This window comes from Xiphophorus couchianus, chromosome 21 (genome assembly GCF_001444195.1).
Source record: "Xiphophorus couchianus chromosome 21, X_couchianus-1.0, whole genome shotgun sequence".
NCBI lineage: Eukaryota > Metazoa > Chordata > Actinopteri > Cyprinodontiformes > Poeciliidae > Xiphophorus > Xiphophorus couchianus.
Window position 1 is genome coordinate 6032505 of NC_040248.1, and position 27363 is coordinate 6059867.

The 27363-nt window shown below is 37.9% G+C and overlaps 1 protein-coding gene across 13 annotated transcripts in view; it reads left to right on the forward strand.

The window, feature by feature from the left end:
- Positions 1-27363, forward strand: part of abi1a (abl-interactor 1a) — a 49772-nt gene that overhangs the window by 17939 nt on the left and 4470 nt on the right. For 2 of the 13 annotated variants that reach the window (XM_028005238.1, XM_028005237.1), the window contains exons 3-10: positions 11804-11980; positions 13928-13942; positions 15824-15927; positions 16627-16770; positions 21553-21644; positions 23106-23252; positions 25449-25700; positions 26946-27032. In XM_028005238.1, the coding sequence (XP_027861039.1) occupies positions 11804-11980; positions 13928-13942; positions 15824-15927; positions 16627-16770; positions 21553-21644; positions 23106-23252; positions 25449-25700; positions 26946-27032 (1018 nt within the window). The remainder of the gene's footprint in view (positions 1-11803; positions 11981-13927; positions 13943-15823; positions 15928-16626; positions 16771-21552; positions 21645-23105; positions 23253-25448; positions 25701-26945; positions 27033-27363) is intronic. The other 11 variants (XM_028005240.1, XM_028005241.1, XM_028005247.1 and 8 more) reach the window with 9 other exon arrangements.

The window sequence follows — 27363 nt, forward strand, 5'->3', positions numbered from 1 at the left end:
GCAGTGCAAAGCATGCTTGCAGACGCATCATCGGCTGCCTGCCTACTAGGGGTTGAACGACTACATATTTTTTAAGGTCGACTACATCATGATAATAGTCGAGTCGATGTCGACTAGTCGCGGTGACGTCATAGTGACGTAAGCGCAAAAACCCTTCACAACTACTTGGAGGCTTTATTAGCTATTTTCACGGCAAATATTGACCCCCCCCCCCCCCCCCCCCCCCCCACACACACACACACACACACTCTCCCCTTCTCCTGCTTTTACTAAGTCTATTATGGAGATTCTTTGTGAGCAACGGGGAAAAGTTTGTTGCACAAAGTCGGGTCTGGCTTTTTTTTTCTAAACACCGGCTGATGCTGATGATCTCTGGATAGTTACTATAGGAGTCAAATGATCACACTGACTACATGGTGCTTTTGGAACATCACAAGCCAAACTTGTTATGAACGGATCCCGTTTGGTTACAGCTGAATTCAACGAAACCACCTGCTTCTCCTCCGCCCGATGCGCGGCAGGAAGCTCTGCTGACTCAGCAGATTGAACGATTTAAGATATTTTCTAGTCAACGTCAACATGATAAAAGTCGAGTCGATGTCGAGTTGACTAGTCGTTGTGACGTCATAGCAACGCAAAGCTTTGGAGTAACGTACAGGCTTTATTACCCGTTTTCACGGAAAAATACGGCATTTACACAGAACAGCAACAAGTGAAACAACAAAACATCGGGATAGTTTATGATAAATAATAAGTTGCTGGGAAACCAACATTCAAAAGGAAACGCACATCTTTTAGATGGCATGTAAAAACAATAAAAAGAGGTGGCACAGGGGCCGGGGGGGGTAAATAAAGTTCACTCGCTGTCAATATTCTCTTCGCTAAGAGCACATTGTCATACAAGGACCCAGTAATTTCTACCTGTTTAACAAGATGCGGGCTTGTCCTCGATCTGTTTTGAAGACGCCATTTTGTAGCCAGTGTTCTGTCAGATCAGCTGTCAGAGTGTCATACACTTCTGACAGCAGATCTGATGACACTTCTAAGCACGAAGTGTCATTCTTAGCACGAACTCACGGCTATATATATGTCAGACAAGTATACACTGTCATTACCAACTACAGGCTTTTATTTAATCAGCAGCTGTCATTACCACAGATCTTTATTTAATCAGCAACATAACATCATAATGTATTAGTTAGATTGTCGTGACAAAGACACTCGCGAGCCGGCTAAGTGACATCCTTAGCGGGAAGGGGGCGAGTTTTAGACGGCTCGTGTTTTGTAGTGGACTGCAGCTGCAACTCCACCTCCTTTTAAAAACACTGTAAAACCACAAATATGCATCCATCTACATATCATTTAAACTAATGTATTAACTTATTTTTCTTGTGTCTTGTGACGTATACCGTGCTGTCAGATCAGCACAGGCTGTCACCACCGGCAATCACATGACTGCGACTAGTCGACATGAAATGTAAAAACTCGCGAGACATCCTAGAGTCGACTAGTCGACTAATTGGTTCAACCCCTACTGCCTACATGATTTGAGGTGTTAGTTTTGTTGCCACCTTCCCTCCTGTTGTCACCCATCAGAGTCTCTGCAGCTCTGAGGCAGGAAGTGATGCGAGCTGCATGGCGCGGCCAGCGGGGCTTCCACCTTGCGCTGCGTGTGAAGTGGCTGCTAAGAGGCTGCGAACAGGGAGCTCTTTGTCGCGCTCTGGATGGAGAGGGAAGACGGGATGTTTGGTGTTTGAACAGTGGTTTCCCCATTTCCTGCTGCCTCTCCCACCTCATTTGTGTTCAGAAAAAGTCAAACCCACAGACGTGCTGCCATCCATGACCAGCTTTCGTCTGTTGGTGATCAAATAATGAGCTGCTGAGATTCAGCTAGTCAAAAATAAATCTATTGAAGTTTGGGTCGGGTTTAATCTTTTGTTTATTTTACTCCTTGGTACCAAAGTGTTAATATGATGCTTTTTGACCCAAACTGTCACTTTGGGGTGACGGAAATGAGATTTTATGGTACAAGAACAAACAAGAACCACCAAAACCAAAGCTGATTGTAAACTCCAGGCTCCGATCCCAGTGATTTGTAAATGAGTAGGAAAACTTTTTAAATTTTTAAAATGTAGATAATTTGCATTTTTGCATTAAAAGGCAACTGATGATTTATAATGTATGAACAATAAAAATGGTGCAGAAAAACAGAATCGACTTCCTTGTCTTTTCTTCCTTACTTTCCTTTTTCATGTCTTTCCATCCCTCCTTTTTTCATGTCTTTCCTTCCTTCCTTGTGTCTTTGTTCCTTCCATCCTAATCTTCTTTTCTCATCTTTCCTTCATTCGTTCCTTTCTTCTTTTCTTTCTTTCCTTTCTTCCTTTCCTTCTTTCATTTTTCATGTCCTTCCATCCCTCCTTTTTCTCGTCTTTCCTCCATTTGCTCCTTTTCATTCCCCTGTTTATTCTTTTCTCGTGCATTTTCTTTTTCCCGTCCTTCTTTCCTTCCTTTCTTCCATTCTTCTTCATGTCTTTCTTTCCTTCCTTCCTTCCTTCCTTTTTTCCATCCTTCTTTCCTTTCTTCTTGTCTTTCCTTTATTTGTTCATTTGTTCCTTCCTTTCCTCTTTCCTCATGTCCTTGCTTCCTTTACAGTCTCACAGTCTTGTTTCTTATTTTTCATGTTACTTCCTTCTTTCTTTCCTTCCTTCCTCGATCATTTCCTATCTGCCTCAGTAACATTTCATAGTTTAGATTTTAAAATGTGGAAGTTTTTATGTTTTTGTTTTTGTTTTTTTTACACAAAATCTGAATCCCAGAAAGAAACATCTTGGAAAATAAATTTTTCACCCTTAATATTTACAAGTGAAACGTAAAAGTTTATTTATCAGGTTTAATTGTTTGAAATGTTAAAAGTAAAAAGCGATTCAATGATTTCTGGCTGCTTCATCCAGAACAACACGAGGTTTTCATCAGTGCTGATCCATTTGGGATGCTGTAAATCTCTGCTGGTTGCATTTGGATCTGGCCGGCGTTCGTATTGAACTCTGTGACCGGAGCGATGGAACAACAGGATGAATGCAGAAAACAGCTGACACACACACACACCCCACACACACCTCTGCTGGTTTGTTCCCACAGCCATGAGGTTTCCAGTCTGCTGTTTGTTTCTGCAGCGTTGTGACAGAAACACGCACATGCAGCAGAGCGGCTAGTTAAAGGTCCGCCTGTTTGCTGCAGCGATGACTTCCTGACCTCCTCTTGAGGAAAAGATGGCGGCTGCCTGAACAGGATGTGGAGCGTCGTTTTCAGAGTGTGTGTGTTTCTCCCTGTGTTTCCTGCCGATTCCTCGGCTTGTCGGCTGTTTTGGACTTTCTCTCTTCCTATAGCTCGTCTTTTTTGCATCGGCTTATGAAAGTAACCCGGCGCTGTGATCCGATCTTTTCGGCTTGTATTGGTTCATCTGGATTTAGCAAGAAGCTGGGAAAACTGAAAACTGTGGGAAAATTTCTTCTTCTAAACCAAAATGACAGGATTGTTGGCTGTAGCTTGATATACTTATCAGTTCATCCAACAACAACAATGTATATGTAAACAATATAATAAAATTTAAATAAATATCCACTGGCATCATTAATGTTTATATTTAATCTTCAAGAATGGAGGAAGTTTAGGTGTGAGTTTAAACTTTTGACGTAAAATTGTCCAGGAATTGCAGATGGACGTAAAAGATTTTGCACTTCGTCCAGAATAAGACTCTGTCCCTCTGATCGGCCACTATTCATTTCATCTATCCGTCCATTTTCCCATCCATCCATCAATCTATCCCTCCTTTCCTTTCTTTCCTTTATTTGGTTTCTGCTGTTTCTCCACCCTGAAGCCTGTAGAAACCTCTGCCTCTCTTTCATTCTGATTTTCTGTATTTAAACTTCCAAGAGGCCATAAAAACAGAAGAGAACTCTGAACGTAACTGGAGTCTTGACCTGAAAAACGTTTCATAAGCCCGAAACTGGCAAATGACTCTCAGAACCTGAGAGATTGACGTCTTCAGTAGGTGAGAGTTTCTCAGTCATGTCCCACACACACGCCCCCCCTCCCCCTCACACACACACACACACACACCCCCACACTCTCCATCTGTCCAATATGACTAAAGGTTACAAAGCCACTGACTCATCACCCAGTTGGTCTGAGTCTTCTCAGTCATTATTTCCTCTTCCTCATCATCATTACCAGCACATTCTTCACCACTTACCAAACCTAACACTTCTTCTTGGTGAAACTCTGATTGGGTAATTCAAACTCAGATGTTTTGAGTTTTTATCTTTGTTTTTGTTTGGCTCTAGGCCTGAGATTGATTGAGTATTACGTCAGAGTTTGTTTGCAGATCTTTAGGACAGGAGGCTGCGTTGGCCGAAGCCCAAAGTGAGATTGGGAAAAGTCAGCCAAGGTGTCTCCATGTGTGCTGCGTAAGCAAACAAAACCCTGACATTGGCAGGTAAATGTTTATAAAATGGAAAGATGTCTTGTTATAAGTTAAATAATCTGGCAGTGGAACAAGTACATTTTCATCAATAATACTGAAATATTTACTTAAGACAAGCCTCTAATCTTCCTGAAAAGTGGCTTTTAAGTTAGTTTTGTCTTATTTCAAGCTTTCTAAGATATTTGCTCTAGAAACTAGACCAAAAATTATTGGTAAAATTTTGTCTTTTTGCAAGGATTCTTGTTGGTTGTGCTGGAGGCTCCACTTCTGCTTTTCAAAGATGCACAGTTGTATAGTTACGCATCTGTTTGCAGGGATTTTCACGTGTGAGTGTAAACGTTGAATTGGGGGGTGTGGCCAGCAGCAGTTTATTGGGTGTGGTTGAAGTGAACTCTGGTGCGGTTTGAATGCAGATGGGAACACCAAGTGGACCAGAAACGGCTCCAAAAGCAGGAATCGGACCACAGCGCAGAGCATTCTGGTTAAATTCAACCAAAACAAACACGCAAGTCTAACTCTATTAGGAGAAATGGCTCTTGGTCTTTTTCTAAAGACAAAAGAGAAATCCTACAACCAGTCTATTTTTGCGTACATTTCTTGAAGTTGTGCTCAGTGTCTTCTTTAGAAGTTTTCTTGTTGGTTTCTTCTTCAGTGGTTCTTGGTGCAGCGCCACCACAGGCAAGCAGGGGAACTGGTTTTTCAATTAGTTTGGTTTGTCTTTTCTCAGTCCAAGGTGAAGCTGAACTTCACATTGGACTTCACATTTATATATAAATATACATTTCACCAGTTGAAAATGTAACAAATGTTGCAATAGTCCAGTTGGTTTGCCCAAAATGAAAGCTAAGAAATTTGAGACACTCTCAATCTGTTCCAGCTGAGTATGAGCTTTGAAAAATCTTTTTTGTTCCACTAAACAATTTTGCGTTGCTTTGTGTTGGTGCAGCACATAAAATCAGAATAAAATGCGTTGAAGTTTGTGGTTGTAATATGACAAAAGATGGGAGTAATATTAATCATTTTATCATTAGCTATATTTACCAGAAGCTTTTTGAGGAAGATATTTTCTCCTCTGACCTCTGATCCCTCCCACTGGTTTAGTTTTCAGTATTATTATTCAGTCTCTCCGGACTTGAGACCTTTTAAGCATCTTTGCTGACATCTTTAAGTCCGTCCGTCTGGGCTGTGCAGAACAAAATGATGTTGTGATATGTTTCAGTTCAGTTTTTGTTTCTCAGAAGAGTGGACACCCATGTAACAGTTTCTGACAGGAAGCAGAAAACCTAAATATAGTTTGTGTTTCGGTCCATTCATAGATCATCATTCAGAGTCAAAATGGCTTCAATCTCCAGCAGTTTCACCTTTAAATCCTGCTTTATGTCAGTTTTTCTTTGCTTAGATTTTGTTTTTACAGTGGGTAGTTTGATTTCTACTTTACAACATTTAAACATTTGGGATCAGTAACGTATTTTTCAATTTAATTTGAATTAAGAAGGTATTTCAGTCATTTAATGAATTTTCCGCTTCAAAACATTTAATGTTGATGAAGAAACCTCCTTATAGGTGTTTGAACATTTTTACAGTGTTCTAAAACTGAAGTAATGTGTGAGATTTTCTTTTGTGTCTTTTCTCAAAAAAAGATTATCTAGTTATTTTAATTCTTAGAATATATTCAATTTCTGAAAATGTATGTAAATTCTGTGAATTTATTTTAAAATTGTTTATTTTTATTCTGGAATTATTTATTTATTTATTCATTCTTATTTTTATTCGTAGTATTTACGGATTTTTATTTATTTTACTTCTGGATACTTACTTATTTATGTGTTGACATAAATAGAACCCGACGGACCCACCGGTGGGTCCAGCTGCCACGTGACCTCGGCTCGCTCTGTAAAAAAGGCTCTACGTGCCTTTAATTTCTTTTTTTTTATTATTATCCGCTAAAAGAGGCTTTAATCTTTCAAAAACTATTCCGCATAAAGGTTTTGCCCAAAATGTTAAGATTTTAGAGCTATTTAAAAACAGCTGATGAGATGTAAAGTTCCTCGGCCGATGATGCAACTGCGCGGAAAACACCCGATCAGCTGATCATCACGACAATTTTGTGGTTTCACGAGACAGTGGAAAGACTCTCAGAGCATGGCACAAGATGTCGGCTATGCAAAATCATGACGTATTTTTCGGAACACGATCTAAACGTCTGCGCTCTCTGTGCGCCATCCGTGCGCCCTCTGTGGGCTCTCAGTGCATGCGCTCAGTGAATGGTTCTTTTCGGGATAGGTTTCGATTTTGCATATAAATGGGGTAAATGTCATGACCAATGGTTATATTATATGTAGAAAGTGTCATTAGATGGTAATAAGCTATTTAATTTTAACAAACCCCCAGTATTGATGTAAAAAACACATTTGGCACAGTTTGGTGACATTTTTGGATAAATGTGCCAAAATGGCCTCTCCGCCTAAGAAATTTCTCACTAATAGCATTCTAAAATCAATATGATTCATCTGATTGAGTCCAAATTTGGTATACTTTTACACAACATTTAGATTTAAAAGTCTGTACTACTTTTTTGTGCTATAAATAATATTTTGGTAGTGTTTTGCAATGTTTATTTCAAAGAAAATTTTGGCAAAGTTCAAAAAATGCAAAATATTTTGTATTTTGTCCCTAATATTTCAGGCAGGGTCAAAGCTACAATGGTGCTGACACCAGAAAACCATTCTATGACATCTTACCTTTACAGAGGTACCAAAAGTTTCTTCTTAAATCTAATAGCTGTGAGGCTATAAGTGATTTACTTTTGTGTGTTTTTGTCAGGCAGAAATTTATTTATACCCCCTGAGGGTGTAAGAGCCATTCATTTTAATTGTGGGTATTTATTTATTTTGTTTCATTTATCCATTTATTTCTTTTAATTCTTATCAATTTATCCATTTTATTTAATTATGGGTTTATATCTCTACAAAATAACTTGTTTTATTTTAACTCTGGAAATTCTGCTACTTCCTAATAATTATTTGATTCCCCAAAAGGGAGTAAAAATGTGGGTGGCATTAACAAGACATTTTCCTCTTATAAGTGAAATAATCTGCCAGTTCAAGTCAATATTTAGGAATTATGGACTTAAAACAAGCTCTTGTATCTTGCTAATAAATTCTTGTAAGTTAGTTTTGTCGTATTTCAAATGTATCAAGATATTTGCACTTGAAACAATACCAAAATACATAGTAAGATTTTGTGTTTTTGCAGTGAACGGCGTTCCTATGTATAAGAAGTTTAGAAAAGTTGTAATTTTCTAAAATTACCTTTTGAATCCTCTCCAGACATATTACAGTACGTCACCTTGTTGGATCCTTTGGTGTTGATGCTTAAAGTTTAAAAATAGCTGCCAGTTTGTTAGATTTGAAGCAGCCAGATTTCCTTAAACATAATGGAAACAGTCTGGTTCTTGTAACCACTGACAACACAACAATCAGCCACGGCGCTGACTCACTCGTATCCCAAACTGATGAAGTCCAGAGATCTTCTTTTCTCATGACTAAAGATGAATTGTACCATTTAAATGTGTGGTGTACTAATGCTGGGCAAGGGATCAGTTTCAGAAGTTTGAACTTTAAAACTGGAAAGTCTGTATCTGGTGAGTAAAAAAAGAAGAAAAAAAACCCGCCAGAGCCAGAATGTTCTGGAAAACTGGCAACCATTCTCGAACATATGTGTGTCATTCATTGACATCACATGTGAATAATCTGGCTTTAAAGGTTCTGCTTCTTTCCCATTTAAGAGTTGGATTCCTCAACTAAATGGCTGAGAAACTTATCACAATATAAGCATTTCATATCAGTCAATATCGATAATCATTTATTAGTTTTAAATATCTGAAATACTGTGCAGCCTTTCCGGTTTTATCCACAGTTCTAACTCCACACTGTTTATTTTTTAGGAGTTACGAGGCGAAACCTTAAACTACTGCTGCGCCAGTTACCCAGCATCTTGTTGCTAGGTAACCAAAGAATGACTGAGTTGCTAGGTAACCAAAGAACAAGTGGGTTAGTTGATTCGTGAACTTTGTTTAGCTAGCTTTGAGAGGTGGAGCGACTAAAGTCTTTCCTCTGTCTACATCACCCAGAATGCTGTGTGGTTCTGGATCAGAGTATACAGTATATGGAATATTCTATCAGATGTATATTGCTGTTGATCATGCGTCTATTGCCATATACTGTATATATTATTGATTTATTGTCCAACCCTACTTCTGGGTGATTTAAAATGTTCTGGTTTGTTTATTACATTTGCATCTATTTAGCTCTGCTCAGACATTGTTCGGTGGATTCTGATGCAGGTTCAAAGGAATCTTGTGTTTCTTTGTAAATTTTTTTTATTGACCGATCCAATGAGTAACGTTCTTTTCGGAGCTGCAGCTGTTTTCTGTGCATGCAGGAAGGAGGGGAGCCGCCTTTTCACTTCCCTCATTCTGCCAGCTGGACTGATGTTTGTCCTGCTGATCAAACCAGATGGCATCCAGCTTTAGATCTAGTCTTTCTGTTTGTTGTGTTTTTAGAAAGAGTTTCCCTCTTTCTGCAAAACTGTCGAAACACTGAGTTCCTTTGCAATAAGGCCAATACCCACCTGTTTAGAGCTGCTTTTGATTGATAATAACTGGAACATTTCTCAACATATTTTATGTATATTTGCTTGATGATTTTGATTATGACATTTGACAAAATGTAAATTTTATTGCTTGTTTCATAATTTGTGACTGTATAATGTTTTTATAATGTAAAATAAAATAAAAACCCATTAACCCTTTCATGCATAGTGGTCACTACAGTGGACAGCTATCTAAAAGCCATTTTCTTGTGCTTCCTGTGGATTTTTATGTTATAAATGCACACAGACCACTGAAGTGGACACTAATGCATCATAAAATATACCATCAACTACTGGCCATCAGCTGCAAATGCAAGAAATTATTTTTGTTAAATACAATATGGCCGACAGACAAAAAAGCATGAGAACCGACCCGGTCCCTCCTTCTACTGTAGACGACTCTTGTAAGTAAAAAAAATATTGTGACATCAGATAACCCCTAAGGAACAATACTACTGATGTATTTTTCAAATAACAACTTTGTATTTGGACAAAATTACAATTGATCACATAAAAATAAAAAAATTCAAAAAAATTATTTTTACAAAAAAAATTTCCTACCTTTTTTATGCCTTAAGAAAAGAATTTTAAAAATTGGAAAAAAAATTCTGACACAAAGGATCATAATTCATGCATCAGAGGGTTAAGTTATTGCCAAAAAACATCTGTTTTATTTGGTTATTTATTTAAGTGTTTGGGTTGCTTTTTTAGAAGCAGTTGAGACCCAAATGGAGGTACAATAACATTCGAAATGTGAATTTTGCATAATAGATCCTCTTTAAAATATAATTTTTTATTGGTTTTATGTAATATAAAAATTTTCTGAGACCCTGAATGTCAGATTTTTATTATCTAGAAGCCATGGTCATTGAAATTCTCGTGCTGTTTGGATAAATGTAACATTTAATAGAAAACAAGCAGCCTGAGGGATGTAGAAATTGATTTAGTAGGGGGATTTAACTTAGTTATATAAATACAATCTTACCCGAAGCAGTCAATGTTTTATATATGTTATGTATTTTTGTTCTTTTTGCATATTTGATCAAATATTGATCTGTTTTCCTGTTTGGTTTTGGCTCTGTTGTTTCCCACCTTCAGATAAAATGTCTCTTATCAATATTAAAATGTTTCCCATCTGAATTTGGTGAAAATGACTGTCACTCATTCTCCGTCATTTCTCCTAATCTGAACGGATGGAAAAGGAGGAATATTTCTTTTGTTTTATGAAAACTCTCTGTGGGAGCAATTACACCGGACCTTCTCTGCCTGTTATGAAATATTAATTGTTCAGGTTGGTTTTTCCTGCGGATTTCTGCTTTGCATCTTCCTTGATATGTAGTTACTCTTTAATCTGATTATATTCACACAAGACTTAAAATCCCACATAAATCACATTGTTGTGGGCCTGTTAACCAACCAGAGCAACCCTGATGAGCTCATGTCTGCGTGGCAAACTTCAGGACAGAGTCTGGAGAAAAAGAGTTGGAGTTCAGTCGACATCCAGATCTTTGTATGAAAGGAATCTTCTGTTGCTGCTGTGTAGCTGGAGTTGTTTTTCTGGTTGGTCTTTGAAAATGAAGGGCAAATTTTCCCTACATTAGTTCTGATCAGTTGTTTGAGATTCCCACTTTGGCTCTACAACTTGTTATAAACTTAATGTGACTCATACGTATTTCTCATGTGACGTCACACTTCCGTGAACCAGCCATCTTGGCAGGCAGTTGCTATGGAGTTGCTATGACAACAATAAACAAGCGACAAGCTTAGAACTAGCCCTCGCCTCATTCCTATCTAACTTATAAACAATTTAAGTACATTACAACTATTACTTGTTTACAATTTTTGAGTGCTCTACCCACCTCTTTGTGATACTAAGATAAATATTAGTGATATTTACTTTAGTTCTTGTAGCTAAGCTAGCAAAATTAGCTTAGCTAATGTAGTTTTTATCTGCTAGCTAAGACTGACATGTAGCCTACGTGTTTGTTTATACATGCACCTACTCTGCCAGTGACCAGAACCCTGTTATTCACACGAAGAGTTTGTACGTTCTTTACAAAGTATGCTCCTCCATATTGTACGCAGCTTTCCCACGTCGTCTAACATATTTTCCTTCTCCGTCTCGTACGAGTCTTGTATGTTCCTCTTGCACCTTGGTCAAGAGTGCCAATATATTTTCTCTTTGTTGGTTTGGAATCCATTGGTCGGCTATGCATTGTGCTGCGCTTGCCTACTAAGATGGCGCAGATCACTTTCGATTCAGACTTGTGGGAACTACATATTGATACAAAAAAGTCCCTTTTTTTTTTAAACTCCAACTTGTCAAGTACTGGACCAGAAAGTCCGACTGAGCTTTCCAGTCGCTACAATAATATGTCATGGTCAACAGTGTTGAACCCTGCTCAGAAGAAGGTAAAATAATCAATAACATTGTTGTCAGACACCACTGACATTATTTTAGGAGGGGACATGACCCTTGTACTTTTTCAAAAAGCAATTTTTACAGTCCCAAAGTAAATGGATACAAGTGCTAGGACCGCTTGGAAAACAGCCGCTCACTGAATTGATGCTTGGTATAAATATATGAGCTTCTGATGGAAAAACATTTAATTAAACCCTCCTTATCACTTCATCTCATCATCTCTCTACTTCCTCTATTGTTTCCAGACGGTGGACATACACAAGGAGAAGGTTGCCAGGCGGGAGATCGGGATCCTCACCACCAACAAAAACACAGCGAGGACTCATAAGATCGTCGCTCCGGCCAACTTGGAGCGGCCCGTCAGGTACATCAGGAAGCCGATTGACTACAATGTCCTGGATGATGTTGGCCACGGGGTGAAGGTGAGCGCTTTCAAGGTTTTCCTTAACTTTACAAACATCTGGGACTCTTTAAAATGTAAGATATCTGTTGGTTCAGATCTACCACTTCCTTTCTGTTTTTGTCCCCTTACAGTTTTCTTCAGCTTTTGCTTTCTTGTAAAACATAAATGTCTCAGATCATCCAAAAAAATTCCAATATTAGACAAAGATTGAAGTCAACCTGGCCAAATGTGAGAAAGTGAGGATTTAAGCCTCTAAAAGGTTTTATTCAACACAAGAAATACACACTTGGATGTAACGTGGCGCTTTGTAGACATGTAGTGAAGTAGAAAGTACAGATACTTACTGTAAAATGTAGTGGAGTAAAAGTTTTAAAAAACAAAAATGTGCTGGAATTCTGCTTGGGTTGCTAGGTAACCCTAGACTCAGCTTAGGTTGCTAGGTAACGGAATGTGACTTAGCAATTGGAAGGTTGAAAACGGCTCATTTTCCAGACTCCAAATAAAAATTTTTTTTAGGAGCTTTGGCTGTTTTTAGAAGCAGTTGAGATACAAAAAACATACAAATGTTAATTTTGCATAATGCATCCAATTTAATAAAAAAAATAATAAATCATAATCTTAAAAATAAAAGAGAAGAAACAAGGGGGAAAAAAATCTCTCATACCACTATTTCCAAATCTGTACCTTGTTCACACTCTTCTCTCTCTCTTGTACTTCCTCTTTCATCTTCACAAAGCCCCCCCCAAACCGCCGGGCCCCCGGGAAAAAGGTTTGCATGTGGGTTGGTGGGAACCAAACGGGGGTGGAGATGAACCGTAAAGAAAGAGATTACATCATGCAGCTTTCAGAAAACCGATCTGTTCTCAGAGCTTTGTGAAAGAGGCAACAGAACCGAATTTGCAAGATTTTTCAGAGCACTTAGATCCTCATAATCTTGTTGTGGAGTTATTTAGATGTTGGTCAGCTTGATCTAAAAGGTCTTCAGGAAGCTTTTTGATGCAATAAACCTCTCTCACTCTCAGGGTCAGAAATTTGTCCCAACATAGTGACATAATTCCCAATGTTTCCCCGCGTCTCATCGGCATGTTCTCCTTTTTAAGGGGTTAAAGAATAAAAACGACAAACTTTTGGTAAAGTGTTCAACCGTCAAGTTGCTTGAAATGGAAACCGTGACCTTGTATGATCTAGAGTGAAACCTCTATAGGATCTCCATCTTGCTTGTAGTTTCCACAAGTCAGAACCAGATGTGGTCCGCACCACAGAACCTCCATCTTGGTAGGCTGGCGCAGCGCAAAGCATGGATAAACCATGGCTTTGAGATCAAGAAAAAGAAAGTATATGGAAAAAAAGTTTGACTTAATAGTTGTACTTATTGTTTATAAGTTAGCTAGAGCTAGTTTTAAGTTGTCATAGCAACTCCTTAGCAACCGTCAAGACGGTTACAGATACCTACCAAGATGGCTGTCAGCTACAACCATCTTGTTGTAGCTGACAATAACAAGATGGTTGTTCCCGTAAGTGTGACGTCACATGAGAACTACAGTATGTATTGGTGTTAAAAGTGGCTAACTTTGAATCATTCCACTCTGCAAACTTCCTCACCAAATTCTTGCACTTATTAGTATCAATTATATTTTTGTTTACAGACCAATAAAACATTTAATCATTTTCATATCTGATCGTCTGCTCACAGGTAAAGTCAGGTTAGCTGAAAACCTTCTGGTTCTGCTTGTAAGACCTCTTGATTAGATAGTTAGATTTCTTTGGAGTTTGACTTTAAGGACTTGGAATGGTTCTGGGTTATTGAACCCACTGTGTTTTCCTCTGATTGTGTAGCATGTAACTGCTGACCCTCCCTAGTGTTGCAAAATGTTGACTCAGTGTAAATAAGGAATTACATGGCTATGTTGACATGCCCTCTTTCTGTTTCTCTGTTTTTGCTCATATTTTCTTCTTCCATGCTAAGTGGCTAAAAGCCAAGGTAAGTGTAGTCTGTTATGTGACCCGTTTTGTTTAGTCCTCTATTTGTTCCCTTTCCCATCAGATCCCTGTAAGTGTGAAGTAATGGTGTTGTTTCCCATGTTAACCAACCTGTAGTCAGTCCTTCCTGTGGAAAAACAAAAACATCCCATAGTACCCACCTTGTCTCCTTACCAACCATGTTGTAAATTAGCTGTAATTTAGGACTTTTCCACCATAGCTGTTTCAATGTTACACTTATACTGGTGCTATAAATTCAAAGCAGTCAGTAGATTTGGTCCAAATTGGTCCAGTTTGCTTTGTTTTAATTGATTGTTGCTCTCCGTAAACCCACCTCTAGTCCATGTTTTAAAAATCATGACCTGTTTCCTGTACATGGCTTGCAAAGTTTTGGTGTGGGCCATTCGCGTAACTTGGTTGCTTAATCCTTTATGGACGATTGATGCTGATTAGCTACGTAACTCTTTAGTTGTGAATAAACTATTGTAACACATTGTATCATTGAAACATGGTGGCCATCCACATGGTTTAATTTTGGGATTAGCCTTTGCTTAGGACTGTGTTGAATAGCGTTTGGTTTTTAGCTGCTAAATACTGTGTTGCTATAGTGTTACCATAGTGCAGTAGCATTAGCTTCTGCTAATATGTTGCTATAACATTTCTATGGTGTTGTTGTATTAGCTTCTGCTAAATACTGTTGCTATAGTGTTAGTACAATATTTTAGCATTAGTTTCTGCTGAATGTAGTGCCTTTGTATTGCTATACTGTTGTAGTATTAGCTCCTGCTAATACAATGTTGCTATAGTGTTACTACAACATTTTAACATTAGCTTCTGGTGCATCTAGTGTTGCTATAGCATTTTTAGCATTAGCTTCTGCTGAGTGCCTTGTTGCTATAGCAACTTAGCAATAACTTCTGCTAAATAACATATTGCTCTAGTGCATTAGCAGAACCAATATTTATGATTAGTGCTTTCGGGTTGGCACAAATGACTTTTTCTTTTGCAATAAATAACTCTCAGATTCATACATATGCCAACTGCATTGACACCACCTGGTGGCCAGAGTGTGAACTACACTTGGTCCATGGAAACAGAAGGGCATAATGAAATCTGGTTGATAAACTCAGTAAGTAATCTTAACCCTAAATTTTGTTGTATAGTGAAAAAGGTTTACGAATGTCTACTACAGCATGTCTACTACAGCTGACATAGCAGAATAGACATGTGACCAACATTCTAAAAGTTATTTCTAGTTTGGCGTTTGAAGCTTTTTAGTGTCAGCAGGCAACTAAGGAATGGAAATAAGCAATTTGTAAAATTTAGGTAAAGAGAAATGCTCAAATTTGTCCCTTTATTGAGTCATTTTGCTCAATTAGTGATTCAGCATTCCTCTGGACTTCTGATTTAATTTCTAACTTTCTGATCCAGCCGTTGACAAAACTGCTGCCTAAAACAAAGTTGGTGCTAAGATAGAAGCCAATAGTTTGCTGATGAAAGAATATCGGCTGCTAAGGAAGCATGAGTACTAGCTTAGCACTGCAACTGGTATGGTGGGAGAAAAAAAAAATGAAAAAAAAAGATCCTGAAAAATTCCTTAAACGTTTTGTAGTTAAGGTAAATCTTCCAGGCTTCTCAGACAGCTCAGATACATGTCAAAAATGCAATAATTTCTTATGATTTTCAATGTAAATCCAGATTACATGCTTAATTAAGGTACGCTGTTTGGTGAGATTATGTGACCACAGTTCAATACCAACAGAAATACGCCGTCTGAGCAGCCTGCAACATTTAATTTCATTCACAGAAGTCATAATCATCCAATTTTGTCTGTAGGAGTTTTGTAAAATGAAGCAACTGTTTTGTTTTTCTTCCACCACAGCAACATGGAAACAATCAGGCCGTCAGAGCGGGAACGCTGTCCAGGACCAATCCGCCAACACAGAAGCCGCCCAGTCCACCGATGTCGGGGCGAGGCACGCTTGGGTAAGACGGCCTGTCGAGTTTCCTCAGAGTTGGGCTGATCCTTTAATTACAGAACGGTTAACGAGGACAAAGAGGATTAGTTATTGTAGCATTTTTGTTGTTTTTGTTGGCAACTTATCCCGCTATTTAAAAAGTTATCTAAATTTCTTTGGCTACTAATTTTTGTGAATCTGGTTTTTTTGGGGGTTGAAATCATAATACAAAAAAATAGTGGTTTTTAATAAAAATAATTGGCTTCATATATTTGATTGTATTATGAGTCATAATTATACATACACTCCTCACTAATATTTGGAAAAATGTACAACAGCATTTGTTTGTAGCTATCAGCAAACTTAATTTATATAGCACAAGACATATTAAACATTATTTTCAATAGTTAATCAAAAGAAAGTTAACTTTTTAACAAATATTTATATTTAAATAAATATTTGTATATATACGAGACCATACGTGTGACAAGCCACAATAAATTACATTTGTACACCAAATTCCTATTTTTTTAATTGTAATTTAGAAAAACTTAGTTGTAATTTGTATTTTTAGCAATATCAATAAAAATAAAATACCAAAATAAAATGTGATTATAAATGTATTATATGTTCAATATTTATTTTGTGTTTTTTTTATATATATATATATATATGTATATATATATATATATATATATATATGTATATATTTTTGTGGCTGCTGCAGACGCAACACGCCGTACAAAACGCTGGAGCCGGTGAAGCCGCCTACGGTCCCCAACGACTACATGACCAGTCCGGCCCGACAGGGCGGCCAGCAGAACAGCCCCGGACGCACGGCGTCGCTCAACCAGAGGCAACGCACGCACAGGTACGTGAGAGAGGGACTGATGGACTCACTGGATGTTCCAGTACTGATGAAGGTCATGATTAACTCCCTGCTTTCTTTTCCATTATGACAACGACCCGGCTCTCGGTTGATAAGATCCAAATGTATAATATATCACATTGAGTTGTTCCTATTACCAGGGGTCCCCAAACTTTCTCCTGTGAGGGCCACATAACTTGTCCCTTCTCTGATGGCGGGCCGGGGTCAGTTTGTAACAGAAAAAGTGTCACGATTGTAAGAGTGCTAAACATAAAAATGTATTGTTTTTCAGAAAGCACAATCAAATAACCTTTTCTGGATTCTTCAGAGAACAAAAGTCAGGAAATAACACTATTTATGAAATAAATAATAACCAAATAACACTGGGTTCTCCACATAAAAAAAAGGGTTAGGGTCAATTATATGCATGTATAAAATAGTTACTAACTAGTAGTTAATAATAAATAAAGTTCATTACTAAGGAACATTTATTTTATTGCAAAAGTCCAACTTATCAAATAAAAATGCACATATATGAAAATACTCTGGTATTGTTCAGGGGGCCGGACCAAATGTGGAGGCGGGCCGCATCTGGCCCGCGGGCCGTAGTTTGGGGACCACTGCTATTACTGTCATTGTTCTGACTACAACCTATGTGCCTGCCTATGGGGCTAAATTGGTGCCATCAAGTTTGCTAAAAAAAAGAAAAACAACTAATTTTGATGCTGGAAAACAAATATTTGTAACAGAAAAACTGGGGGAAAAAAACATGATTTTTTTTTTATATATATATAAAATTGAAACTGAAAAAAAAATTGGAAACCGACAAATGATTAAAAAAATTATTTTGCTGAAGCATTTTTTTGTTTTTGTTTTTTTTTTTTTTTTTCTTTTTTCTATATATTTTTTTTTCTCCGAAGAGTTTTTGCGGCGCTAGTGGCTCGTATCTTTTGTCGGGACCGGGAGTCGAACCCGCAACGTCCGCGTCGAGGACTAAGGCCTCCAAACATTTTTTAAAAGTTTCAAAATAAATACAGTTAAGCTGCCATACAGTTTTTTTTGTTTTCATTGAAGCTGAAAAATATTAAACTGATGAACAAAATAATCATTTTGAAGCTGAAAATACTTCAAAAATGAAAAAGCACAAATGGTTGCAAAGATGTGAAGCTGAAAAATATTTCAAAATAATTTTAAACTGAAACAGTTTTAAAACAGAAAAAATGTTCTAAAAAAATGAAAATGAAAAATAATTCTGAAACTGGGAAATAAGTTTGAAGTTCCTCAAAAAAAAATTGTTTAATTTGAAGTTGAAAAAAATTTAACTGAAAAAGAAATTTAGAAATAATTTTGAAGCTGAAAATACTTTGAAAATGGAAAAAACGTTTTTAAAAAATATTTAAAACTGAAAATTAAAAAAAAAAAGAAATAATTTTTTATAATTGTGAAGCTGAACATTTTTTCAGAAGCTAAAAGTTTGCATAATGCGGTCAAATTCGCAAATTATGACCACAAATGAATCCATAGAACAAAACTCATGATTTTTAGTATTTTACTTGCCAATTTTAACTACTTAAATGATAAACGTCATGAATAAAACTCTAAAATATCCCAAAACGTATAAAAGAACAAACCTCAAGTGTGATATTAACCTTTTCTGTTTAGAAAAAATGCTGCCAGAGTTTCACTGCTGTGTGAAAAACGTCTTCATGTCAGAAAGTTTTAATCTCTTCATTAGCCTCAGCAGCTTAGTGCGCGTTCACACCTCTTTCTCTTTTTTCTGCCGCACAGAAATAAATCCTGTATTTGTCTGACGAGGCTTGAAGTGGCCCTTACCACAGTCAGAATCTGTGTTATTAATATCTGTAAAAGCCTTAGATATGAAGGGCGATTTGATCTGAGGGGAAAAACTAATGCTGCGTGCAGAGCATTGAACTGCGCTTTCATTAAATTTGACTTATGAGTGAATGAATCGGTCTCATTAGCTAAAAAGCCATTTATGCTGACTGTGATGGTAAAAAATACCTCACGACTTCCGTCTCTTTCTTCTCCTGACTTCACATTTTTGGACGAAGAACAAAACAAATGTGCAGAACTTGTGTCTACTCAGCGTTATTGTTGCTAAAGTGTGGCCTAAAGCTGCTGTAGCTTTTGTTTAAAAGCCTGATGCAGTCTAGCCCCTGCTAATATGACCACCATGCTAGCATGGTTCGATTATGCTGGCCTGGGATCAGTTGGGCTTATTCAGCTCATCAGTCTCAGTCAGACTCAGCTGAATTTAAGCTCCTGTTGGACCTTAATGTGTAGCGCAGCAGCCATTATGGTGTCTGATATTATTGCTGTTGGAGAACAGGACTGTTGTTGTTGTTGTGGGAGAGAAATGGCTACCAGCGGTTTGGTTCAGACGGCTCCACTCATCTGTAGGTTTCTGCTTTCTGGACTGTAGAAACAAAATGTTCATAATGAGAAACTGAATCACCATCATGGATACAGCAACACTGATTCTGATGAAGGATCCATCCATCCAACCATCCGTCTGTTTATGTATCCACACGTTTATTCATTCATCCAAACATCTGTCTGTTTATCCGTCCATCAGTCCATTTATCCATTCATCCATCTGTTTATCCATCAATTCATCCATTCATTTATCCATCCATCCATCTTTCCTTCGGTTTTTGTATTTTTTGAGTTTCTGCTCTGTCATCTCAAATCCCCAGTTTGTCATTGCAGATGACTGTGACAATCAGAGGACAAAATCCTTCTTTTTTTTATTGGTTTAAAGCTCCAATATGTAACTTTTCATTAAATATATGTACTTTTTTTTTTTTACATGTTTGTTGAAAATGTCACCATGTTGTGACAGTTTGCTTTGAGACAAATACTCTGTCAAAAGGTCAAGGTCCCCTGCCTTCTCCCAGTGCTAAATGGTGCTAAATAGAAACAACCAATTAGAGCCAGGAGGCGGGTCTTAGTGCTGCCAATCACAATAACTTCCTGTTTTCTCTGCTGCACTCCTTTTAACACAGTCTGTCATGAGTGCTCAGACTAGTTAGCTTAGCTACCGATGACGGTAGATAAATGATTTTCCTTCAACAGCAAGTTCTTTGTCTGGCTTTAGCACATTTATCAGTGAATACATGAGGGTGATTAAAAAAAGTTATTTGTTTTTCTGAAATGCCTTGAGATGACATGTTATGAATTGGCGCGATATGAATAAACTAAATTGAATTTTAAAATAGCTGTGAATTCTGGAAATTTGAGTCTGGAAAAACATGTAATTTTGAGTTTTTAGTGATTTGATTAAGGTAAACTTTCCAGGATATGAGAATCTGCTGACTTTACGCTTTGCTCTCGCTGCCGCTAGCCTAATTTTAGAGGCAGTGACCCTTTTCTTTGCGCGTTTAGAGCCGGGGGGGCGGGTTGATTGATGCGAGTCAGACAGGAGGGAGGGGAGAAGGGGATAAAGAGATGTAGTGGCGGTCGGTTCAGTGGGACAGAAAAAATCATAAGAGTCCAGGGAGACGCGTAAGGAATCTCCTCGAAGAGTCAAGCTGCGGTCACCGGGGTGAGAGGCAGCAAGGGTCAACCGAAGTGCAGGGATGAAATGGAAATGTTTGGATGTTGGGTTGAAGTTAAAAAAAAAAATCTGGGATCAAGGCCAGGCTGAAAGAGAGAGCGAGATAGCAGGAGGGGATTTAGCTTGCCAGACTGCTGATCTAAAAGCCCCGAGGTGAAAGGCAGCGTGTAACAGAGCTGACACACATTCTCCAATCAGATGTCCTATATTTTATCAAGGCCAGCGCTTACTGTACATCTAACCCTGCTGCAGTCCCGTCCTAAAACAATAAAGACGCCAAACTTCTGTTCTAAATCCAAGAGATATTCTGTTTATGAGTGTTTTTAGGGCATTTATTACTAAAAGTTAATTCAAGAATTAGTAAATGTAGCTTTATGCTGGAGAAAATGGGTGATTATAAATTTTTTTGGGGGGGGAGGGGTATCCAGTCATTTTTGACTACTAGGCACTTATTATCCAAAATTTACATTTTGAACATTTTTGTTTGGTTTCTACTGCTTCTAAAAGCAATCCAAGCGCTTAAAAAAAGCATGCAGCCATTTTCTGGCAGCAAGTTAAATATTTTTTGGTGTCTTGAAAATGAGCCATTTCAAAAACTTTCAAATATAACATCACAAATCAGCAGGCTCCAACCCGATACCTAGCAACCCCAGGGAAGCCCAGCCCGTTACCTAGCAACCCCAGGGAAGCCCAGCCCTTTACCTAGCAACCTAAGCCTAAGTAAATCTAGAGTTCCAAGAAAAAGAAAAGAAATGGTAATTACTATTCCTATGCCTGATGATAAATTGTCCCAGTGATTATTGCGATAAATTATAATATTGTTGTTTTGAGATAATTTTTAAAGTAATATATTCATGAAACCATAGTAGTTCTCCCTTTTCAAAGACCAATAAACTTTAATTTTGTAAAAAAAAAAAAATCTTATCTGGAACCGGAAGACATTTTAGATATCTAAAATAAAACACGACCTAAAACAACAAATAAAATGGGAATAGAAACCACACACGAGCAAAATCACAAATAAAATGGATTACGAAGTCTAAAGAAAATTGTCATCAGAATGGAAATGATCAAGCTCATTTTAATTTCTGACACAATTAACTTATTAATTGCTTATTGCAACATTATTCAACATTTTTGTTATTCTCTGCATGTACATAACTTTCTGAATAAAAAGTGGAATTAAATTAGATTTTTATTTTTTTCAGTGGAAGCAGCGGGGGAAGCAGCAGCAGGGAGAACAGCGGCAGCAGCATTCCCATCGCCGTGCCGACGCCCTCCATCCCCAACTCTGGACCAGGTGAGCACCACCTGACCCCTCGGGTCACCGTCCCTCTCTCTCTCCACTGCAGAGAAACCTGAAACGAATAAATAAACAAACCCTCGGTTCATCAGGATTCAGTGTTTTTCTCCACTCTGGTGGTTTTTAAATGCATAATGTTGATTTTTAGCCTATAAAAGGACTTTAGGACTTTATTCAGCACAGAGCTTGTGTTCAGCAGTCGGGGATTATTAAGACCCATTGTGTTCTGGGCGCAGCTGCTTCCCTATCCCCCTGGATTAATAGGCCAAGCTGTGAGAGGCCTATTTAGCTAAAGGTCCACATTACTTCCTGTTCAGCTCAGATGTTGGTTCTGGTGCTGCTCACCTTCCTTTTTGACAGTACTGCCTTAGTCTGGCTCGGTGTTACCATGGTGATTAGATCAGATGTTTATTTTTTTGGTGCTGTGGGGAGAAAATGAAATCGGCATCTCCCTAAAGAAGTTGTTCCTTCAGGAAAGTTTAGTGGCGGGAAAAGCTGTGGTAGAAAAAGTTAGACGAACAGAGATGTCCGCAAGCTAATCCCATTTGAAAACTAAACGTTACCAACAAAAATATGTTGGTATCGTTACTAGTGAACCAGAGAACACTGCAAAAACACAAAACTAATCTTGGTACACTTGAACTAAAACAAAAATAAATCATGAGTAACTTTTCATCAAGATATTGGAGTTTGTTTTCAGTCAATACTGATTTAATACTGATTTTTTTTTTAATTAAAATACTAGATCCACTGCCATATTATTTTACTTGTAAAAATACATTTTCCCAGTGTTATAAATTAAATAATCTGCCAGTAAAACTAGAATATTAAGGAAATATTGACTTACAAGCTCTTATATCTTTCTGAAAAGTTGCTTATATACTAATTTTGTTTTATTTGAACTGTAAAAAAGCATTAAAAATATACTTGCAGTGAAAACAGTTCTGACTTTGTAGCGACACACTGTTTTTCCTTTCACTAAGTTTTCCATTAATAGGTTGGATGTGTCGTTTGTTGGAAAACTGTCATTAAAAGATTTTCTTCCCTTGATTTTGTTTTTTTAGTGGTTTGATGCAATTTCATATATTCTGAGCATCTTTATTTGTTATCTATAAGGTATTATCAAAACTAACAGAAAGCGTCACTACATGTTTTTTATCTTAATTAGTGAGTTTTCAGTGATTTTATGGAAATCTATTTATTATAGAGATCAACCTGCAGTCTATATTTACACCATGACCTTGGTGAAGGCTGGTTTTCTGCAGATGAGGCAGTATTTTTTAGGCTTCTGCTGCAGCTTCAGGATTCACGCCGCACTCTACGCCGCGAGCCGGTTGCCGCGGAAACGCTCCGTCGGCATCCGAAGGCTTCCCAGTGGTTCTGATGTTATGCAACGGAGGTGCAGAGGTTCCTCTCTCTCTCCGTTCCCGCTTCCAGTAACGCTAATCCCTCTTTCAGTCCCGTTCGTGCCGGCTCCTCCGGGAGCCCCGCCGCCTCCTCCTCCTCCTCCACCTCTTCCTCCCCCTGGCGTTCCTCCACCTGCTCCTCCCATGGGTGGGATGGCCCCGCCTCCTCCTCCACCTCCTCCTCCTTATCCAGCCGTAGGTGAGACTAAATCAGCTCCAGAACTTCCTCCGTCGCTGGTGGTGGATCAAGGCTGCGCCGTTCTTCTGGGTGTCTTCTTTACTGCAAGCAGAGCAGATTGTCTTTAATTAAATAAAAACTTTAATTTGGTGCAGAGAAAGTTGGTGATATCAGCCAATCGTATTCATACTTGTCTCCTTTAAGAATCACATTCACTTTTCATATGAAGCATCTCTCCTGTGGTGACGGTGATTTTTATCCCTTTATTGTTTTCCCTTTAGTGCTTTCCAAAAGTTGCATTAATTAAATTTTATTTGACAAATAAACGAGTGATGAATGAATACATTTTATTGGTCAAATAGACAAATGCACAATGCAATGTGGTGAAGTTTAATGGTGAAGTGCAAGAAAGAAGGTAAAGTGCAAACATCCCCACAACAAAGCATAAATAAATAAAATTACAAGAATGAAGTACAAAAATAAAGACGAAATATTACGAGAATAAAGTTGCAATAATATGAGAACTCGTACTAATATTAATAGTCGCACTTATATGAGAATAGTCACACAGAAATAGTCGCACTGACGCGAGAATAAATTCAGTTTCTTGTAAAAGAAAACGCTGACTAAACGAGGAAAGGTTGAGTTTAATTTGGTGCAGAGAAGTCTTGTGATTTTAGCTAACCATTTATTCTTTTCTCTTCCAATGATCACATTTACTTTTCACATGAAGCATCTCTCCTGTGGTGAAGGTGATGTTAAATCCTGTGTGATTTCCTAATCAACACAGTTATTTGCAATACATGAATTCAGTGTGTTTTGTTGGGGTTTTATGTCACAAATCAATGCAATGTGGTGTGAAGATAAAGTTCAGCAAACATCTCCACAGTGAGGTGTGATGGTGGCAGCATCATGCCAGCATGAAGGGAACCAGTAGACCTCTTAATCCTAACTAGAGCTAGTTAGCTTACAGTGACATCGGTCTTTCAGGAATATTGACTCCAGATCTGAGTGCGGTTGGGTTTATATGTGGGATTTTGTTGCAGCTGTTTGTCTGATACATAAACCAAACAAAATCTGAATTCTGCAGCGAGATGATCACTTGCAGGTTTTCTCCTCGACGCCCTCTTCCAGCTGTAATTACCTCCGCTGCTGACAGCGCGGAGACGTTTGTTTGTGTTCCTCCGAAGATTAACTTCCTCTGGTCCCGCCCGTTTCCAGTTTGAGAGTTTGTTCTCCTGAGAGATGGAATATTGTGTAGAAATATGAAACAGGAAATGTTTGAGATGCTTTTTGCTCTACTAAACACACCCAGACTGGAATGGAAAGTTATTTTTATGACTGGTTCGATCTTTTGTGCTGCTCCTCTGCTTATTTCTCACTTCATCTCTGCTTCTGAGACACATTTAATGGTCAGTTTCTTTATGTTTGCCTCTGTAATATTGTTTATTTATATTGTTCATAGGGCTGGACAATAAATTAATAAAACATGATCAGTATAAACAGATGATGCATCTGATATAATATTCAATATGTAGAATATTCACAACTCAAAACTAGAACTGCACAGCATTCTGGGAGATGTAGGCAGAGGGAATGCTGTAGCTGCTCAACCTCTCCTTGCACAATACGCTAATTTACCAATATGCTAATATAAATTTCTTTTTTATGTCATTGTAATTGTAAGAATAGTACAAGATTTAGAAATTCACAAGAAATAAAGATAAAAGCTTTTTAACTGCATTTTGCAAGATTGCTTCTGAAAATAAAAAGTAAGTGTATGTGCCCCTGTACAACAGTCTAGAGTACTAAATTAGTGTTTGATATATAGTCTCGTACAAGTCTATAATCTCATAAAAGATTCTAAAAATAAAGTTGTTTTTTTTTTTCTGTGAGACCACCAGAGGGCACGTCACGAGTTTAGCTGCATTTCAGATATTTATAACAAAAACCTAATCAATAATTATCGATATCGACTGATATTAAATGCTTATATTGTGATATGTTTTTCAGCCATATTGTCCAGCCCTAATTGCTCCCCTCAGCTCATCTTCTTGTTCTGTCTAGGTGTTTTAATAAAAGGTGGGGCTCTAATCGGTTATTAAAATCTCTCCATAACCTTCATGGTGTTGATTATTTTTATCTGTTTTTTTTCCTTCCTCTTCCTCCTCCTTGGTTCCTTCCTGTCCTTTCTCCCCGTCTTCTGGGTGTGTCTAGTGGTGGCCTCTGGGCCCGGACTGGGCCCCGCTCCAGTGTCCCAGTTTGGAACCATCTCGCGGCAGATTTCGCGGCACAACCCCTCCAACTCCTCTGTCTCTATGGTTTTGGCCACGGGCACCTACCGCCGGGCGCCTTCGGTCACGTCGCAGTTCTCCCTGCAGCAGCAGCAGCAGCTACAGCTACAGCAGCAGCAACTGCAGCAGCAGCCTCATATTAACGGAGGCACTCCTGGCTATGGCCAAAACTCAAGTAAGGCCCTTCTGTCTCCATCTTTAACACTAAACCCTGAGCTGACACAGAAGCATGAAAGGTCACAATCTTTCAAATCACACAGTCACCAACTAAAAAAAAGTAACCTCTAATATCCACAAATTTAAAGAAAGAGCACTACTCTATTTTCTTGCTTGGTTTTTTATTTCAACATATTGGAAATCCTTTAAACTTTACCTCCAATCAATGTTTTCAGAATAAATAGGGCTGAAACAATTAATCGTGATTAATCATGATTAATTGATTAATGAAATCAACTAATTTAGTAATAGTTTAATCATCAACTGGAATATGCAGATTTAAAAGGCAAATCAGAGCAGTAGTTAAGCTACAACTTTACAAAAAATACATAAATTTTTCATTTAAGATGGGAAAATAACTATTGTAGCTTCACTTGGTTCAAATTCTGTATTTCAAATCTATAAAGCACCTTTTGCTACCTAATTATTAATTTTAAAAAAAATAAACAGATCAGCCCTACACTGTATTGACATTAGCTTGAACCGAAAGGCCCGACTGAGTTGATATAAGTACTTTAAGTGATGCTAAGTTGATGAATTTTAGGGAAAAATTTTATCTACAAAATGAATGATTTGTTTATTTGCATACTGTAGAGTCACTTATAATGTAATAACATCAAATATGATATAAATTGATAGATTCACTTTTGGGATTATGGATTCTAGTTGTTATGAAGTGAAACAGAATTAAAATTATAGTTTGCATTTAGGTTTTACTGAGCTGTTAAACCTCACACTGATCTCTCTAAAAAAGAATAAATTCCGGTATTTAAATGTGTTTTCTTGCTGAAAAAGACACATCCACATGTTCCAGATCTGAATGCTCTCGCCCTTTATATCTGTCCAGCCAAAGACTTATTCGCTTTAGGGTAAACGTGGAGAAACGGCGACCCCTTGTGGTGAATAGTAACAGTCATCTTTTGTTTTTAAAGGGGAACAATCTGACCGAATTCAAACATAATCCGCAGTTTATCCACCGACCCCAGTGATCCTTGAAATCTCATCACAGCCTGAACTTTTCAACTGTTGCTGAATGTGATCCAGAGATGAAAACAAATAAATAAATCAGAAGAGAAAATGTGACCTCTTTTAGCGCGCTTCTCTGGTGTTTTCTGGGTAGCGGGTTGAACATGATGACTGATGGGCTCCTGTCTCTGTTTTTCGCCTCTCTTCGCCTTCCTGTCCTCTCTCTGCTGGCTTTCAGTGTCTGTCGCTCCTCCTCCTCCCCCCATGCCCCAGCTGACTCCACAGATACCTCTCACTGGCTTTGTGGCCAGGATGCAAGAGAGCAGTAAGTGAAGAGGCGACTCTCGGTTACTTCCTACTTATTTCAGCATTTTTCCGCATGCAAAGTGCATTTTATGACTCTGATGCCTCATTATTGGGTCTCTGCAGCAGATTTGGAAAGTTCTGTCCTCTCTTTAAAACCACATACTTGTAGATGCATGCATCGCTTTTTTTTAGCATTTTTGTAGTTTTGAATAACAAAGATGTATGGCAACTAAGAATGAACTGTCGCCCTCTATCAGTTTCAAACGTATATATATATTTTTTTTTAAAAATATATAAATGAATATTAAAACTTTGTTCGTTTTAACTCACAACAGCTTTAAAAATCAGCC